At 39.0% G+C, this 16905-nt stretch overlaps 1 protein-coding gene across 4 annotated transcripts in view; it reads left to right on the top strand.

Annotated features, from left to right (window-relative positions):
• CAPRIN1 (cell cycle associated protein 1) overlaps positions 1-16905 on the top strand; it is a 33817-nt gene that overhangs the window by 1226 nt on the left and 15686 nt on the right. For 3 of the 4 annotated variants that reach the window (XR_015183840.1, XM_086472096.1, XM_086472098.1), the window contains exons 2-8: positions 8297-8359; positions 10106-10192; positions 12640-12878; positions 12987-13069; positions 15053-15190; positions 16539-16591; positions 16678-16764. Coding sequence is in view for 3 of the 4 variants with exons in the window: in XM_086472096.1 (XP_086328222.1) it covers positions 8297-8359; positions 10106-10192; positions 12640-12878; positions 12987-13069; positions 15053-15190; positions 16539-16591; positions 16678-16764 (750 nt within the window). In the remaining variant the exon portion in view is untranslated. Of the gene's footprint in view, positions 1-8296; positions 8360-10105; positions 10193-11328; positions 11349-12639; positions 12879-12986; positions 13070-15052; positions 15191-16538; positions 16592-16677; positions 16765-16905 lie in introns of those variants that run through there. The other variant, XM_086472099.1, reaches the window with a different exon arrangement.

The raw sequence follows: 16905 nt of genomic DNA, 5'->3' as shown, positions 1-16905 counted from the left end.
AGGAAAAAAAAAAGGGTGTCGTGGTTACTTACGGGTAATGTGGCACCCGCTCAGTGTTGCTGGATTAAACGGGCCTCAGAGGGCTTTCCAACCTCCAGAGCGTGAGGTGTCCATGAGAAAAATACTAACATACATGTAGCCTAAAGACTTGCTTCAAAACACTGTGTTACTAAGCTAAAATTAGGGAATGCTAAGAAAATAATTTTATGTCTGTGTTGAAGCCCTAAATCTGTTTTTGCTCTTAGAAGTAAATACGCACAATTACTCTTTCACTAATTTTTTTAACAAGCACTGAAGTTTCAGGTCGTAGTTGTCTAGACTAGTATTCTGTATTTGTATAAGGTGGAAATATTAGCAGTAAATCAGTCTGTACAGGTGAATGGCAAATGAAACAAACTGTGCTTTACCTGTAAATAGGTGCACAGTGTAGTTTCCCACTTAAGAAATGGCTGGGGGATTTTCCTGGTTTTAAAAAAGCAGCAAGCCAGGAGCTTTTAGCTACGTTTTAGACTCAGAGGATCTTTTCTTGATCCTTGTCTGAGTACTGTCGTGTATAGATAGGACAAGATGTCTATCTTAAACTTGTCATTAATACATATGAATGTGTACGCACACAAGAACCCTGCTTCTCAACTTGAGAGAGAATGCAGATCTTTCTGTGTGTCTCTAGTTGTTTCAATACAATGAAACGGTTTGAAATGATTGTGGTATCTAACATATGCAAAAATCCTCTAAAAATGTTTTTCTGTTATGTTTAAAATGTGTATTTTAGCAGCTAAAATTAGTGGGTGAGCATTCCTCTGATCTATTCTGAGGATAAGCACGCTTAGTGGCGTGCATGTCTGCTTTCCTTTCTAGCCCCATTTTTATTTACCTTTTAAAATAATTAATTTACCCCTAATTTATGCTTGGCTTAGCCATTCCATTCTATTTGAATGGAATTTTGGTCAACCTTCATAGTATCTGAAATGAGGCTGTGTGGCAGTCTGTTACTCTGGCAGAAGAGAGTGAAAATTGGTGATACTGATCTCATGAAGGCCCCAGGTTTTGGGGTGGGTCTTTTATGTATCTGCAGCCACTGTCAGTACTTTTTATAACTGTGATGTCATAGCAAGTGAATAGAGGGGACAAGATGCCATTTTTTTCTGGAAATGGCTTCTGTTGAAAGATGTTCCAGTAAAATTACTTAGTTTTGGGGGTGCTCGGTGCTAGGTGATGTGGACATAAAAAGGCAAAGGCTAGGTCTTGAAAAGACCAGATGTGCCCTCACTGATGAAGTCAAAAGACTTCTTTAAGTCTTAACGGGCTGAAGAAGTTCTACCAAAGTAGGACTCTCATGTAGACAGTATAGAGGTCATGAGAGAAATTGTTCTTGGTGTGTTAAAGCAGAATTAACTAATTTGCAGGTTTGAGCCTTTCCCTTGGTGGAGGAATCAACAGTTCTTCAGTAAACAAACATTCTTGAATAAAGAGAGCATTGCGTGGTTAGGGCCCTGACAACAAAGCTTGTTGTACACATGGGCATCAGTATTTTTATTTTATTACTTGGTAAGTTACTTAAGTACACAAATTCATTCATTTTCCTTTATTTTGTGTATTTTGATGAGAATATATATATCTTTTTTAACCATCTAGAAAGTAAAAGCGTACTGGATGCTGCACAGACAGGAGTGGGTGAAAAATCTCGCTGAAAACTTGTGCATAGTTGAACATTTAATCCTTTCTTTGTCAGCAGCTAATAAGGAAGGCCAGTAGAGGTGAATTTGAGAGCTTTGTATTGGACAACGGATATAAAAATACACTTTGACACATGCTTTTAAAAGATGAAAAATAATTGCTCTGTAAGAGGTACCATCTTAGGTTTTAAATGGTATATGCAGCTTTTAGTTGAGGGACGGTCGCTCTTTATGAAGAAATGAGAAATTTTGAAGTAAATTGTTTAGTGTCATGTTTCCTGCTAAACTCTGAGGATAAAATGATGTGACCATCAAAATACAGTACACAGTTTCAAATTGTAATATTTATAATTTGGTTCTATACTATTTTGAAAGTTGCTGTATAAACTAGACATACTAGATTTAGTTATGCTTTCATTTTCTCTTCCTCAAAGTGACCTTGTTATTTGAAAGAATGAGTGTGGCTTGTGTTAAAAGGGACCAGGATAAATTGCTGTTCATAACTGTATGTGAAAACGTGGCCTGAAAATGTCTGTGTTCTCTTCATTTCTCTATATTTGGAAATGAGAGGAATGCAATCCTGTTTTCTTCCTGTTTTCTTAGATGTCTAGATATTTGTGTGTGCATGGGAGGGGGTAATTGAAGGGGTATTTTCTCTACAAAACCTTCAGACATGCAACTTGAGCATACGTTGACAAGCTTAGTTAATTTAAAAGTTCTGTGAACTCCCCTAGGTTTTTGTTACATGTCTGAGGTTAGAATCCTACTCACTCTGCAGGTTCCCTAGAAGAAAATACATCAGTAAGACCTGTGTCATATTCTCTCTGCCCCTTCTGCTTTTTTGGTTTTTTTTTTAGTGAGGGAAAATCTTTCCAAATGAAGGCAGCTGAATGTAGACCAAACTCGTGTCTTGATACAATGACAGATGGAAATAACAGTTATTGTTGCTTTCAACTTTACGAGCATGAGCTATGTAAAAACAGTTTTTAAAGGCAAACATTCTGTCAGAGGGACAGAATGCTTCATTTGATAACCCATGGTTTAAGGTGTGGGCAGGTGATCACAAAGATTGTTCTTGGGCAACTGTACATATGAAGTAAGCGCCTTGGCTTAAACCACTCGATGTGGCTTGAGCAGTCATATACTGTATACACCAGTATATAGTTAAAAAGGTGGCCTGTTTTAGCTGTAGCTGGTAACTTAAGATGCTGTTGCTTTATCAGACTGTGTCTGAATTTCCAAATAAGTGTAATCCTAACTGCGTTCAAAAAATGAATGCTTTAAAAAGTGCCTCTGTCATTAGTACAAGAATTTTCGCTGGAACAGTAGATGGATTTTTCAAGTTGGTCTGACTTGCTTAAATACAACGTTGGGTTTTCTATAGGACACAGTTACGAACGTGTAGTAAAAGCTGAGATCAGTTTTCTGTTCTTAGAGGTGCAGCTGATAAGAGCAGGGAAGCACCATGCTTCACGTTGCCCATCAGTAGCGCCTGAAGTGCTTTTGCACCATTATTTGGGCCACTTGGATGTTCAAGGCTTGTGAGTGTCTCCAGAAGCTCTCCTTGTGAAGCTTAGTTTCAAATTTTGGAGATTAAATGTGATTTTGAAACCACGAAATTACAACATCCATTTGAAACGGTGTATTGAAAACACAAATCTTTGAAACCTCTCTTGATAACCAAGCTTCATCACTTAAAACCCAAGCAGGTTTATCTGTGAAATTGTGGTGTTGGTGCTTTCTAGTTTCAGCCTGCTCTGTTGTGTTTTTAACTTGTTTTATGTAGCATAGGGGTTATTTCTCATAGCAGGTTCTCTTCACTAAATATGTGATGAGTTCCACCAGCTGTGAAAGATCTTGTAGATTTAAGTTTTTCAGATGCTGCTTTGATGTTTTGTTTTGTCGGAAGAAAGACACAGAATGTGTTGCGAGAGCCAAGTTTGTATTCTAGAACCCAGTTTGTGTTCTAGAATTCACTTGCTGTTGTAAAAGTAACTAATTTTGAACATAAATGATATGTAGAGCAAAATCTTAAGTCTCCTGCAGTGTAGTCAACTTACCTGTAGGTTCATAGTGTTTCTATAGTAGATACCAGATGGTGATTTGGAAAGAGAACGTACCTATGCAGCCACCCAAACGTCTAGGAGTTTCACTCATCTGTGGCTTATCTTAGTTCTGGTTACTGAAGGGCCGATTTTTTTCTTTTTCCTCAGTAGTCCACTCAGTGGGCTTTAAAAGGTTTACATTGTGAAGATTGCACAAATCCGTCCGTTTGGCATTTCCTTGGGAAGGAGTGGGTCCCTCTCGTAGCCGCTCTTGTACCTCTGTCGCCGTAGGTGTTGGGCTGGATCAGGCTGCTGACCCAGCTGTCAGCCTGGCCCTGTGGCTCTCCTTGTCGGTGTGTGGGAAGGGTCAAGACTGCGTGAGCAGAACACTGATTTTGTGATCAGTGTCCTCTGGGGTAAGCTGATGGTGAGGCTGCAGTCGCAGAATTGGTGTGCCTTTGTCCCTCGCTTAGAAATGAATACAGCATGGGGAGACTTTCTTCTGAACTGTCAGACTTACAGGACTTTAGGGAAAACCCACAACATTTACAACTGTTATTTCAAACAGAAATTCAGTTTAAAGAGAAGACCTGTAAATGTTTTGTGTTTTGGAGTGTTGATGTTAACGCTTCATAACCTCTTGGTTATAACTCAGCACTGAAACAGCTTCTGGGGACTTGCGGGTGTATATGTGATAGGAAGTGTACCTAGACTGTGAATGTGAGGTTTTTGAGAGATTCTAAACTTCCATGTTTCATTAAACTGTACAGTTCAAGTGTTTTACTGTTTTGATTTTTTTTTTTCTGCCTGTTTTTCTGGGGAAATAGGAAGACTTTTTATTTAATATTTATTAAGTTCTGGGCAGTCTTTGCAGAGAAGCTAAACTGGTGAACGAGCGAGGAGGTGATGGTGGAGGGCAGATAAATTCCAACGCACAAATATAAAACAGGTTAATAAACTTCTGTTTTGTAGCTTGGCTCTTCTTTTGCTTCAGTGTGAAATGTATTAGGCAGCTGTTGTACTTTTTGGATTATTTTAATTGCTTAATGCTGTTGAAGAAATACATGCAGCTTTTGAGAGGGGTCAGAAAACAGACTTGCAGTAGTTCCCTCCATCTTTTCTTTGCTTGTAGCGAAGTGTGCATTACAAAATCTTTACTTCAGCTGGTTGAAGAGGTTACCTTCTCCCCTTCCACCTTGCAGCTTGTCATATACACTTGTGCTGCTGTAACTGGTATTAACCATACCATTGAAATTGTCTGGTTAAATATAGTGCCTCCCTCCTGCTCCTGGCCCCCTTTTTTTAAGGGTTATTTTTAATCAGATCATTCCAGTGATCCAGTTTGTAGCATAGCTCTGTAAATGACGGTAACAGCACAGCTGAGTGGTCAGGCACTTAAAACCAGTATTGTTTTTGCAGCTAATGTCATGTAACTACTTTTTTTTTTTTTTTTCCACTTTAGGATGGCATTTCTGAGGCAATTCAGAGGAGGTAATGAGAACTTGAGTGTGAGGGGGAAGGTATCGCCATAATAAAGTAACTCAATTTTGGATTCCTATTGAAACAAAATCTAGGTCATACTTAAGCAATGAACGTCTCTGCCTTCCCCCTGCCTCTGCCCCCCTCCTCGGAACCCCGTATGTAGTGCTTTTCTCCTGGGGAACTCCAAAATACTTCAGGTATCACAGTGGGAAAAGAGCTGAAGCATGGTGGCTTGCTGCCTGCAGAACCGGGGTCTGCTGACTCATGGGCTGCTTAATAGACAGTTATGTGCTCACTTGGCCACTTAATTTTGTTTTGTTTTCTGCTGGTGTAGTTTTTATGCTTCAGGATGTATATCCCTGATGAGTGTGGATGAAGTTGTGTAAGGGGGCGTAAAATTAAGAAAACCTTTACTTTGCAGACACTGCAGTAGGTTGCTAAGCAGGAATTTTACTGCGGTTATTTTACAGCACTAATGCTGCTCTTGGACTGCTGTTAGTTGACAGTCCAGATTAATAAGAAAGCATTTTGCTTCCTTCATGTCTTTGTGTAATGCAGCATTTGGATCTTATAGTGACTTTGGGATGATAGAAAAATGCTTACTTGGCAATTGAAATCTTTCTGATAACATATAACTAAGTACATACTTGCTTGCCCTCTGCATTGCAGCTGAAAGGGCTTTCCTTTGGCTTTTATCTTTGATATGCAGGTTTTTAAGGAAAAAAAAGTGAAGTAGTTTTTCTTCTATTCCTAGCAGTTAGAAATGGCCATGCTGCCCTTTGATTTTAGTTGATAAACTGCTAAATAAAACCGAACAAAGCGTTTACATTAGCTCTAAGAGTATCTGACCATTTAAGAAAAACTTACACATAGTTTAAATATGTTATTGCAATATGCTTAATCTGAAGATACGAACCATGCTGAAGTAAGGCTGCATGGAAAAAGTATGCAGAAAGAATTGTAGTTATCGAGGGTATTTTTGTCTCTTCCATCCCTTATGCCCTTAGCCACCAAAATGGATTATGTGAGTGTTTTGCAGAGTAATTTTGCAATGCATGTTTTCTTCAACAGAGTTGTCCTGAGTAGTGTTCTCCTGGAATCTGATGTTCTATCCTGTTTGGTGGTTGTTGTTTAGAGGTTTGTGTTGGAAACTGGATCACAGAAAGTTGTTTGGTTTTTTTTGTAGACGCTGTTTAAACTGGCTCGATTAGCAGTCTGTTTACTGTGCAGCCTCGCAAACAGTTGCATCAGTGTGACCAAGGGAATTGTAGTCTGCACCATGGGAGTGAGTGACTTGAGCGAGTCAGAGCTTTTTAAACATTTTTGTCTGCAAAGCCAGTTTGTTGTGGGATTTAAGCTACCTTAAGTGGCTGAGGCATCGGTTAACCTGGCTGGGTTTGCGCTGGGGCATTGTGGTGTCTGAGCTCTTTACCCTCCTTTTTGACTTCACAGCTCAGCTACGATCTCTTAAAGCATGAAAACTACTGTGATTGTCCAACCATGTCGTCATGTATTCTAAAATTAGTATGTAGACAAGTAAAATGACCATGTTTCCTGTTGTGATAGATTTCCAATAAACCAAATGCTCTTCGGGCCTATTTTTTTGGATATATTATGAACTGTGGTTGCTGTGTTTGTCGTCTGTTATCCTCCTAGTGTCTGTCCCCAGCATGAAATGCCCAGTAATACATTTTTGGAGCTCGGGAAGTTTGTAGTTCTTTGACTTTGCCTAGGCCATCACTGACACTGAAAGATGAAGTAGTTGTCTTGTATCTAACCTGTAGGATTTCCAGAGAAATAAAGTGTTGGTGCTGGGTGACATCAAAAGGACCAAGTCTTGTAAGGGCGGTTCTGGGTTTCACTAAGTGGTGCTGGGCATCAAATACCTTGTAAGAGGAGCTTGCTTGTTGAACTGTTTCACAGACCGTCATCTTGCCAAAAGGCTCAATTTGGAGATTGAGCATGGAAGTTGAATTAGCTAGGAAAATATCAGTATAATCTTTTAACTGACATTTCCTGAAACAAAAATAGTAAAAACCAAAGATCAATGGCAAAAAAACCCAAACCCTGTCACTCAGTGGCAAATACAAACTCTGAAACAATGGTTGCATTAGGGTTTTAATTCTTTTACCTTCAAAAGGAAGTGTTGCTGTTTGCTTTCCTTTTCATGTTGTTGTTATGCTAGATTGGGAAGATAACTGTTAAGCATTCACTTAAATAGCTTTCTTTTAATATGATCAAGGCAAATTTCATTTAAAAAAAGATCATATGTGATAGTACAGAAATGTTGGAAAATTAGAGCTTAATAGTTAGGTATGTTATTCTTAAAGGCTTTGCTTCCTTCCTAAGAGCCTTTCTACTTGGCCTGTATAATTTTTGTCACTTGGGCCTGCAGAAGTATTACCTGCTTTTGCCTAATGTCAGTGTTTTGCATGGTTTTGTATTTAAGTAGATTAGAGAATGGATCCTGCTGAAAATTCACTTAATGGTTCCTTTTTGAGTTTGTTCTCATGAAAAAGAAATCTTAATGCTTTTGAACAGAATTGTTTTTGAGCTATTAATACGAATTGTGTTGGTGGGCATTCTTGCACAAAGGATTAGAAACTGTTTTAAATTCTTTAAAACTATCTTCACTGATGCAACTGCAAATTACAGTTCTGAATCTTAATAGCATTGACAGTGTTTTTTTGCAGTCGTGTTTTTGGTATTTTAGTGATAAGTTGGTAATAAGCTCTGACTCAGAACGGAGTTCAGCTCTCTGTTATTTGTGCTGAAGGAAATGTGCATTGAGTGTGCTTACCTCATTAGGAGGAATGTGTATTTCCTCAGAATTTAAGAGTAGTCATGAAGACTTACCCTGATAGCCAAACAAACAAGGTTAAAGTATTTGTCTCTTAGGGAAGTATTTACTTTTTTTTAACCCAGAGGACAATTTTTCTCGGGTACTATTTCTACGTGACAATTGAGTGCTTGCGTAACATGTTGCAGTCTGTGTTGACTGTAGCATTACAGTACAGGTTTTGTTCGCACAAGTAGAAAAAAATCAGTAACCTGATTTTGGCTCTTCATAATAGCATTTTTCTTTCTTTTCAGAGCAAACTTGATGATTACCAGGAACGAATGAACAAGGGAGAACGTCTGAATCAAGATCAACTGGTAAAAAGAAAAAAAAATACTGGCTAGATCTCTGTTAAATTGTTCTGTGATCTTGGTGGGGAAGGAGGGGATGAATTTCGCTTCCCCTTTCCCCTCGTTGAAAGCTAGATTCCTCTGGGCTCTGACTTGGCCTCAGTTTTTTATTGCCTAGAACATCTCAATTTTTCTGTTACTTAAAAACTGAAAGAAGAGGTAGATGAACGTGTTGTAAGGCTTTATGCTTGTTGAGGGTAGGTTCTAAATAAACTGTCATGAAAATTGGCGTACGTTATAACCTAGGACTGTTGAAAGAACTAAGTGATAGCTTTGAGGTTCTCTGGACATCATCCTTTTCTTTGCAGAAAATGTGCCCAGGGAGAACTTAAGGAGCTTAGTCACTTGGTGGTGGCTTGTAAATACTGTGCAGTCTGGTTAGAGAGGTGGCTTAGACCGAGGCCTTTGAAAATAAGCTGCGTCCGTGGGTATATCACAGCTACCAGCGCAGCAGATGCGACGCTCTCGATAAGCTGGACTTAGTGGATGTGTCCTGCTTGCTTCCATGTTGGGGCTGGTTCTTAAAGTACGTTATTGTAGAGTTTGACTGAACAGCCGTTTTCCAGTTGTAGTAAACATAAAGCAAGTGCCCAATTAAATTCAGTTGTACGATGCAAACATGCACATTGATAAAGGGATTACCAGATGCTCAGTAATCAACAATGTTTTGTTCATAATTTTTTACATTGAAAAATGCGAAGAGAAAAAAAATGTACTTGAACTATTGCAGCTGTTCACAATTAAAAGAATTAGTTCTTTCCCTTGGTCCATGTGATCTTTTCATATGTCTGGGCTTCAGTTTGGTTCTTGTGTGCCAACTGGTCTGTGTATTTTTATTTTTTAATGGCATGTTGTGAAAATAAACCATGGTAAGTTTCCTGTTTGATGAGCAGGGAAGATAACTGAAATTTCATATTGAGGAGGGAAGCTCATGAGTGAGTTTTATAAAGACCACAGCCTGACTTCCACACTTCATAAAGATAAAAATCTTTTATTGGTTGAAGAAATGCTTAAAGTATTTGTTATTTTTACTTGCGTCTTCTGCTTCTATAAATCAGCTAAGAAAGCAGGACCTTACCTTTTCTTTGGCTCCATTGTTCTTACCAAGAACATATCCATTATTAATTTTGTCACAGCAGGAGTGTGTCTCAGCAATTTTTTTTTTCCCCTGATTCGATTCTTTGTAACGTCTCAGTACCTGCAAAGCGGGTTAGGGAGTTTAGATTGCTTCGGTGCAAATCAGAATATTTTAAGAAAATAGCAAATAAAGATTTCTGAAGAAGGGAATGTTATGCTCTGCATAGCATTTTGATTTTGGCTCTGACTCATGATAGCAATGTGTTAATTCTCAAGCCTTTATATCTGGAGCAGTTTTGAGTTACCAGATAGCCCTTCTCTCCTGTTTCTCCAGCCTGCCAGCTCGTTTTTGTCAGAAACTGGCTAAAGCCAGATGTTAAAATAGTACGTCATGCCTGTGAGCATGTATATGCATATGCTTTAGCATGTTTATCTGAGGAACTAGAGGCCCTAAAGACATGCACAAGTATTTTCTATATTTTGACCAGTGAAGATCAAAATTTGACTTAACATTGTTGCAGTCCCATTCGGGGATGCTGTGTCTCACTTAGGAACTAAAAGTTTGTTTGTTGGACGTATGTATTTTGTTATATTGGTGATGGTTTACTTTTGTGTTTCCTTTTCTTTCTTTTTAAGGATGCGGTGTCAAAATACCAGGAAGTGACAAATAATCTGGAATTTGCTAAAGAACTGCAGAGGAGTTTTATGGCTCTGAGCCAAGATGTAAGTAAAGAGCGAGCGGTGCCATGTAGGCTCTTCAGGCGCTTGGGCTTTAAACTCCCTTTCAGCAATAGGAGGTGCGAGTCGCCTCTGTTCAGAGGTGAAACGCTCAGGATTTCTTCTATGTCTGTTTCCTTTCACTCTATGTACTAGTTTGTGTCAGGTTTTCTGAAGACTGTTCCTAAAAGATTTTTTCTGATGGACTACATAAATGTATGGGGACAAAAATAATGTCATTTTCTGACAAAACGTAACTGTTGAAAACGGTGTCATCACAAAAGAGGCGTGTCATGCAACAGGATAGACAGCCACCTACTGCCAATAGTAACGTTTTCTTAAAAGTAGTAAGATTTCACAGGTGTGCTTCTCTCTGGCGAGTGGTTGAGGATTTTTGTTTCTGTATATTAGTGTAGGGTATAAAGTCTCAGCAGCTGAAGATATCGCTGCAGTTCCTTTTTCAAGATTCTTCCTGTCTTGTTAACTGCAAATACAGTCTCAAGCTACAGTATGAGACAAGACTAATACTATTTTTTGTAAAGAATAAGGTAACTGAATACTAGTAAAACTGGTGATCTTTTGGGTTGGTGTTTTATCAGGGCTGTAAAATAACAGTGTAATCAAGAATAAATTCTAGAACTCCAACAGACAGTTCCAGTTATCTGAACAGCTTTGCTTTAATTGTTGTGCCAAGAGCTGTGAACAAAAAGACACGCTTTAGACCTCTGCGGTATTACTGCAAGGAAGGATTAATTCTGGGGCAAGCTGAAAGTGTAACCCCTTCTCCAGGACTGGAAGATTCTAAATGTGGTTATACAGTTAATGAGTTACGGAAAGAGCAGCCACATTGGTCGAATTCATTGTGCAGCTGGTGTTAGCGCAGCAGACTGATCTAACGAGCGTATTTAGTTTGTGAACAGACTATGTGATAATTTGGAGGGCATCAGCATCCTCGCATTATAAGCCATTTGCTACAGTTGATGTGGTTGGAAATTTGCAGGCCTCTAAGCCAAGCCATTCCTTTGCGTTTCTCAGGTCAGGGTTCCCTGTATGTTTGCGGAATGTTAGTAATGAAGAACTTTCTTCTTGGGACAGGTTCATCCTGAAGTGTTTCCCTGGTCAGCTGACCGCTAAAAAAAGCAAGTGAATCCTGGAGTAACAAGTTGGTGCTCTGCTTTTCAAACTTGGTTGCAGTTTTTCCTGACTGGAGTTAGTTCTCGTACAGTTGATTTTAGGATAGGTCTTTGATTTTAAAAAAGACGATTAGGTGTTTCAGACGGAGAAAGTTACTGTCACGAGTTACGTTTTTCGAAAGAGAAGATTAAAGGTTTGTGTAGTTACAAAGCGAGCAAGCTGAATTTTCGATGCTAGATGCAGGGATTAAGAACAAGAATGGAAGAAATGTCTTGTAGGTTTAGACTAGTGGTGCATTTAGACCAGTATTATGACAGCAGTCACAGAAGGTACTATGCAGAGTACAAGGCTGTTGATTATCTGTCATCTGTTCCGTTCCAGCATCTGTGATCCTCAAACGGAGAATTTTAGACAGTAGGTGTATTACCATTCCCTTCAGGGTCTGTCTGTGGACGTCATGTCCAAGAATTTATTGAAATCCTTTTTGAACTTGCTGATACTGTCTTATCTCCCCAGCCTTTCATGGCAAAGCATTCCATGAGTTCCCTCCCGTAGTGTGTAAGAAACAAGAGGACTTTTATTTATCTGTTTTAAGTCAGTCTCCTAATAGTTTCAATACATGCCTCCTACTGTCGTGGGATGTGGTGAATAACTGTTCTGTTCGTGTTGTCTGGCCTTGGTGAAAAATCTGGATCACCCTTACTCCTCTAAATTCAAGAACCCAAGACTTAGGCTCTGCTCGTAAGGCAGCTGCTCTGTCCACTTACCAGTTGAGCTGGCCTTCTCTGTACCTTTTCTAATTGCTGAAAGTCCTTCTTGAGCTGTGGAAGCCAGAAGTTCTAAATAGCCACAATGTTTGTTTCGGAGGTACTTCATTTTGTACGTTTTTGCCACTTTAGTCTAGATCAAAATCACTTGGTTCCTACAGAAAAATTCATAAAGGAAGCAGATAGTAGCAAGCTGGGCTTGTTTCAAGTTACACATTTGTGTCCAAAGGTTTAGGTATGATAACTGCAGTTACTTGACTGAACTGCTTGTAAGTCATGCAGGAAAGTACAGAGTTCAGGTAAGAATGTGATCTGGATCCAATATGATCCAAGGTTTGTCTTAATTTGTAGGATTTTGACCCTGCTTAAAAGATACACTTCAAATTTCACAGGTTATTCTGCTGTAACATGAGATTGATAAGTGGCAGTTCAACACCAATGTCCGCCTCTACTTATCAATAAAAGGAATTTCAAATCTATTTTTTTTCCCCTCTGAGTTCACTATAGAATGCAAGTTTTAAGCAATTTAAAATTTCTTTTCATTTTAAACAGATCCAGAAAACAATAAAAAAGACAGCTCGCAGGGAGCAGCTGATGCGAGAAGAAGCTGAGCAGAAGCGTTTAAAGACTGTACTAGAGCTGCAGTTTATTTTGGACAAGTTGGGTGATGATGAAGTGCGCAATGACTTGAAACAAGGATCAAATGGAGTACCAGTGCTGACAGAGGAGGAACTGACAATGCTGGATGAGTTTTACAAGCTAGTTTACCCTGAAAGAGACATGAACATGAGGTAGGCTTACAGTACAGTTTTCTTTATAGTTGTCAGTTAGCAATGTATTTGGCTGTTGTTAGTTAAAGACTTGGTAAGAAATTGACTTACTAAGTATTTTTTTTTAAGGTTGAATGAGCAGTATGAGCAAGCATCTGTTCACCTGTGGGACTTACTGGAAGGGAAGGAAAAAACAGTTTGTGGAACAACCTGTAAGTATAGTCTCTATGGTAAAAGGCGGCACATGGAGTTTGTACTTGAACTAAAATACAATGTCTGATACGAGAGAACTTTGGCAGTTCATTATCTTTGAGTTTTTAGGTTTTTTAGACCTTAGCTGGACTGTAACGGAATAATGTACTGAAGTGGGAACTTTGTGCAGTGGTTTGTTTTTTTGGGGGGTGGTTTTTTTTTTTTTTTTTACTGAGGCAGCATTACTCGGTATTTAAGCTTAGTCTGTTCCTGCTGTTTCAGCAGTATTCTGCTGCTGGTGGTGACTAGTAGCAATTCCTATTTTTCTGGAAATGTGTGTGAACGAGGAGCTCTGCCAATAATGTGATCTGATACATAAACTGGCATGGCCTTATTTAGGGTGATGTTCTGCTCCCCCTTGTCTCCTGCAAAAAGCTTCTGGTTTTACCCTGTTTTGATTGAGTAACTGTAAATCAGGGTGTGATCATGCAGACGGGCTGCTTGCTTGCAGAAATGTAAATTTTCACAAATACATACCTTCTAACATTAGACCTTAAGGAAATGGCTCTGCTAGGCAGTTGTCTTTGTCATGGGGAATTTTTTAAGTGTCTATTGGAAATAAATAGGAAGTTTTAGGGAAGATAATCCTTTTTTGTAGGTAAAATGGCTAACAACTTTCCCCCGTTTAAAAAAACAAACAAACAAAAAAACCCAAAAAAACCCCTAAAAAACCAACCAAACAAAAAAACCAAAACCCAATTATCCATATTGTATTAGAGTAATAGTGAGCTGTTGGAAGGGGTTTTTTTTGTGTTCTGTTCATGGAAAGTGAAATGACAGTATTGCACGATTATCTAACTTGCTTTCTTGAGCAGTGATACACAAGAGGTTATAAGATCCTGTGGCCTTAATGGTAATAAGATTTTCCTTGTTTGTGGCAGAACTTACATTGTTTATATTGTCAAAATGAAATTTTATGAGGAGGTACCCAGTTAGTATTTTTTAATTAAAATTTGTTCTGCAAGTCTGAAATGATTGTGAGAGCCCAAAGATATGTACCACTCATTTTTTGAAGAGGTGGAGGAAGGAGAAGGTAGGGGGATAGTCTTCAGGAGAGAGCTGATGTGTGCTGCTGGAGATGTAGTCATTCACGTGCTGGATGAAGCTGGGCTGGGTATTTGGATGCCAGGATGCTGTTGGCAGCCGTTGCTGCTTTGCTTTATTTTATAACAGTGATGAATGTTAATGTGTCTGTGCTCTTCTCTACGCATGTATCCATTCATCCGGTGATTATTACTTCCCCGACATGCGGCGTGAATTTTCCATTTTGAGTCTGTTTGGTTTTGGCCCAGACAGTCGGTAACGCTGCCTTGCCAGTGTGGCTGGTTGGGTTTGGGTTAAGACACCACAGCGTTCATCTGAGGCACTGAGTGCGAGCTTGTGCTTGTTTCACTTACAAGGGCCGTTCTGAGCCACTTCGCCTCAGGGGAAGAACCTTCATGAAGGTCTTACCTGTGTAAATTTGAACTGACAGTTGTTCTGTAAGAAATTGACTTAAAAGTAAGTTTTTTTTAATGAGAAAATTGCAAATAAATCAGTTACAGTTGAAACCTAAGTGAGTTTCTAAAACTTTCCAGAAGGAAAACTAAGCAACCAGGGATTATTTTTCTTTGAAATAGCAGGAATAAAAGGATGGTAATTAAATTCATAAACTTTACCTCACTTTGAAGCGTTTCACAGATCTTCTGAAGAATATTGTATAATCTTAAGATTCTCCTTACCCATCTGATTTTTCTGAATGAAAGTGGATTATTTATTGATTTATGTAATAGGACCCAGTAAGACAGAGGTAATTCTGTAACATAAGTGTCTGTGGACTAGCTTGGGGCAGCAACCTCTTCCTAGCAAAAGGGTGGTAATATTTCTGTGGGATCTTTGGGAAGGAAGGAAAAGATAATTAGGATTGAGTTACTGTTAATCTTTAACTTCTTCCATTTTCCTAGATAAAGCGCTGAAGGAGATTGTTGAACGTATTCTGCAAACTAGTTACTTTGATAGCACCCATAACCATCAGAACGGGTTATGTGAGGAGGAAGAGGCAGCAACTGCACCTGCAGTAGAAGACACTGTAGCAGAAGCTGGTAAGAATATGACGATGCCTTGTGATACTGTCCTCGTTTGTGTTGCATTGTCTTGTCTCTTTGGATTCGTCAGAACGATTAAATTGCAAATGCAGTTTTAAGCACAAAAACCGCCTGTCAGAATTCTTCAGGTGTACTAGTGTTTTGAATAGAAATGTCACTGCTTGATGATCGGGTATGTCTGGCCATGCAGCGTGTAGAGGGCAGGCAGGCGTTCTCTCAGCCCTGCTCTGAGCCAGAAAAGCAGAGGTGTGTGCCAGAGGAGTTCAGTAAGGCTGACTCTTGCCAGCTGCTTCTGTGCAGGGACTGTAACGCTTTCCAGCGATCACACTGCAAACACCTTCCGTCCCGTGCAAGGACGGGAGTGGAGCTTCAGCTGAGTGAAGGAATGAAGTCAGTAGTACTTGGTTTTGAACACACATTTCGGCATTTGTGCAACGAAGATATCGCTTGCTGAAATAAGAAAGCTGTTGAACAATGAAGTTATTTAGAAGCAGGTTTATGCAAATGAAAATTATTGCAAACGTCTTTTGTATTTTGTTTTCCTGTAGAACTTCTCATTATGATTTATAAACAGCATTTTGTTCGTCTGTGGTATTGAAACCAGATTACAGTTCTGGTTGCCTGAGGCTTTTCCATTTTTCAGTGGTTCCCATCAGTTTAATCCTTTGTTAGAAGGGAAAAGTTTTTAAAGCAAAGAATATGCTTACAGACTTAAACTCGAGAATATGGTACCAGACTTTAAGAAAAAGTTCGTGACCTTTTTTGCTTTTGAATATGTTGTGGAGAAAATTGGAATTTGGAGTAGTTGAACATAACTCTTCCTAGCAATAATTTAATGTGATTTTTTTAAATTATAAACTGAGAATCTTTGCTGCTAATTATCTGTCGATATACTGACATTGTGTTTTCTTCATTCTGAAACTCAAGTTTTTTCTCTGTCTACCTTGTAATGGTAGGTTTGTTTCTGAACCAGCAGATACTTTACAAGTCAGCAATATTGAGGCTCTAGTTTCAGATCTAATCAAAATCCCATCCTCTTGAAGCTGTGTAACGAGTTGACTCCTTCCTTACTGTATAGCAAGCTTCTAATACTGGGTTTTAATGTCATTCAGGAGTAAATGTGTGTCAGTTTGTTCATATACCTAGCCGTGCTTCCTGCATACTAATAGCCCAGGATGCTTCTTTAAAGTAGATGTTTTTGATAAGTGACTACTGCAAAAAAGTGTTAGACTTCTTCAAAATTCCACTTTTACTGGGGGAGGCATTTTCATCTAACTTTATATCTTCTAGGTCTGTAACATGTGGTTTGTTGGTCTTTTACGTAAATGGTGTATTTCTCTTACAGAACCTGATCCAGCGGAAGAGTTTACTGAACCGACTGAAGTTGAATCAACTGAGGTATTACTCACTGGAAAGATTGTCATTTTATATAGCTTTAATGCCACTTACTTTTACTTTCATACCCTTTCTTATTTTTATTTTAGTATGTAAACAGACAATTCATGGCAGAGACTCAGTTCAGCAGTAGTGAGAAGGAACAGGTAGATGAGTGGACAGTTGAAACGGTTGAGGTAAGATCTTGTGTACTGCAGGTAAAATTGCAATCCCTGTTTCCACTGACTCGCAATTCATGATAGGTTTTAGTGTTGCTTCTCCCCCAATATATATAAAACCACATATATTTAAGTAGGCTTGGAGTCGCTACTCATTCT

Source organism: Leptosomus discolor, chromosome 12, assembly GCF_034619465.1.
Source record: "Leptosomus discolor isolate bLepDis1 chromosome 12, bLepDis1.hap2, whole genome shotgun sequence".
Lineage (NCBI taxonomy): Eukaryota > Metazoa > Chordata > Aves > Leptosomiformes > Leptosomidae > Leptosomus > Leptosomus discolor.
This window is presented reverse-complemented; position numbering and strand designations above follow the sequence as displayed.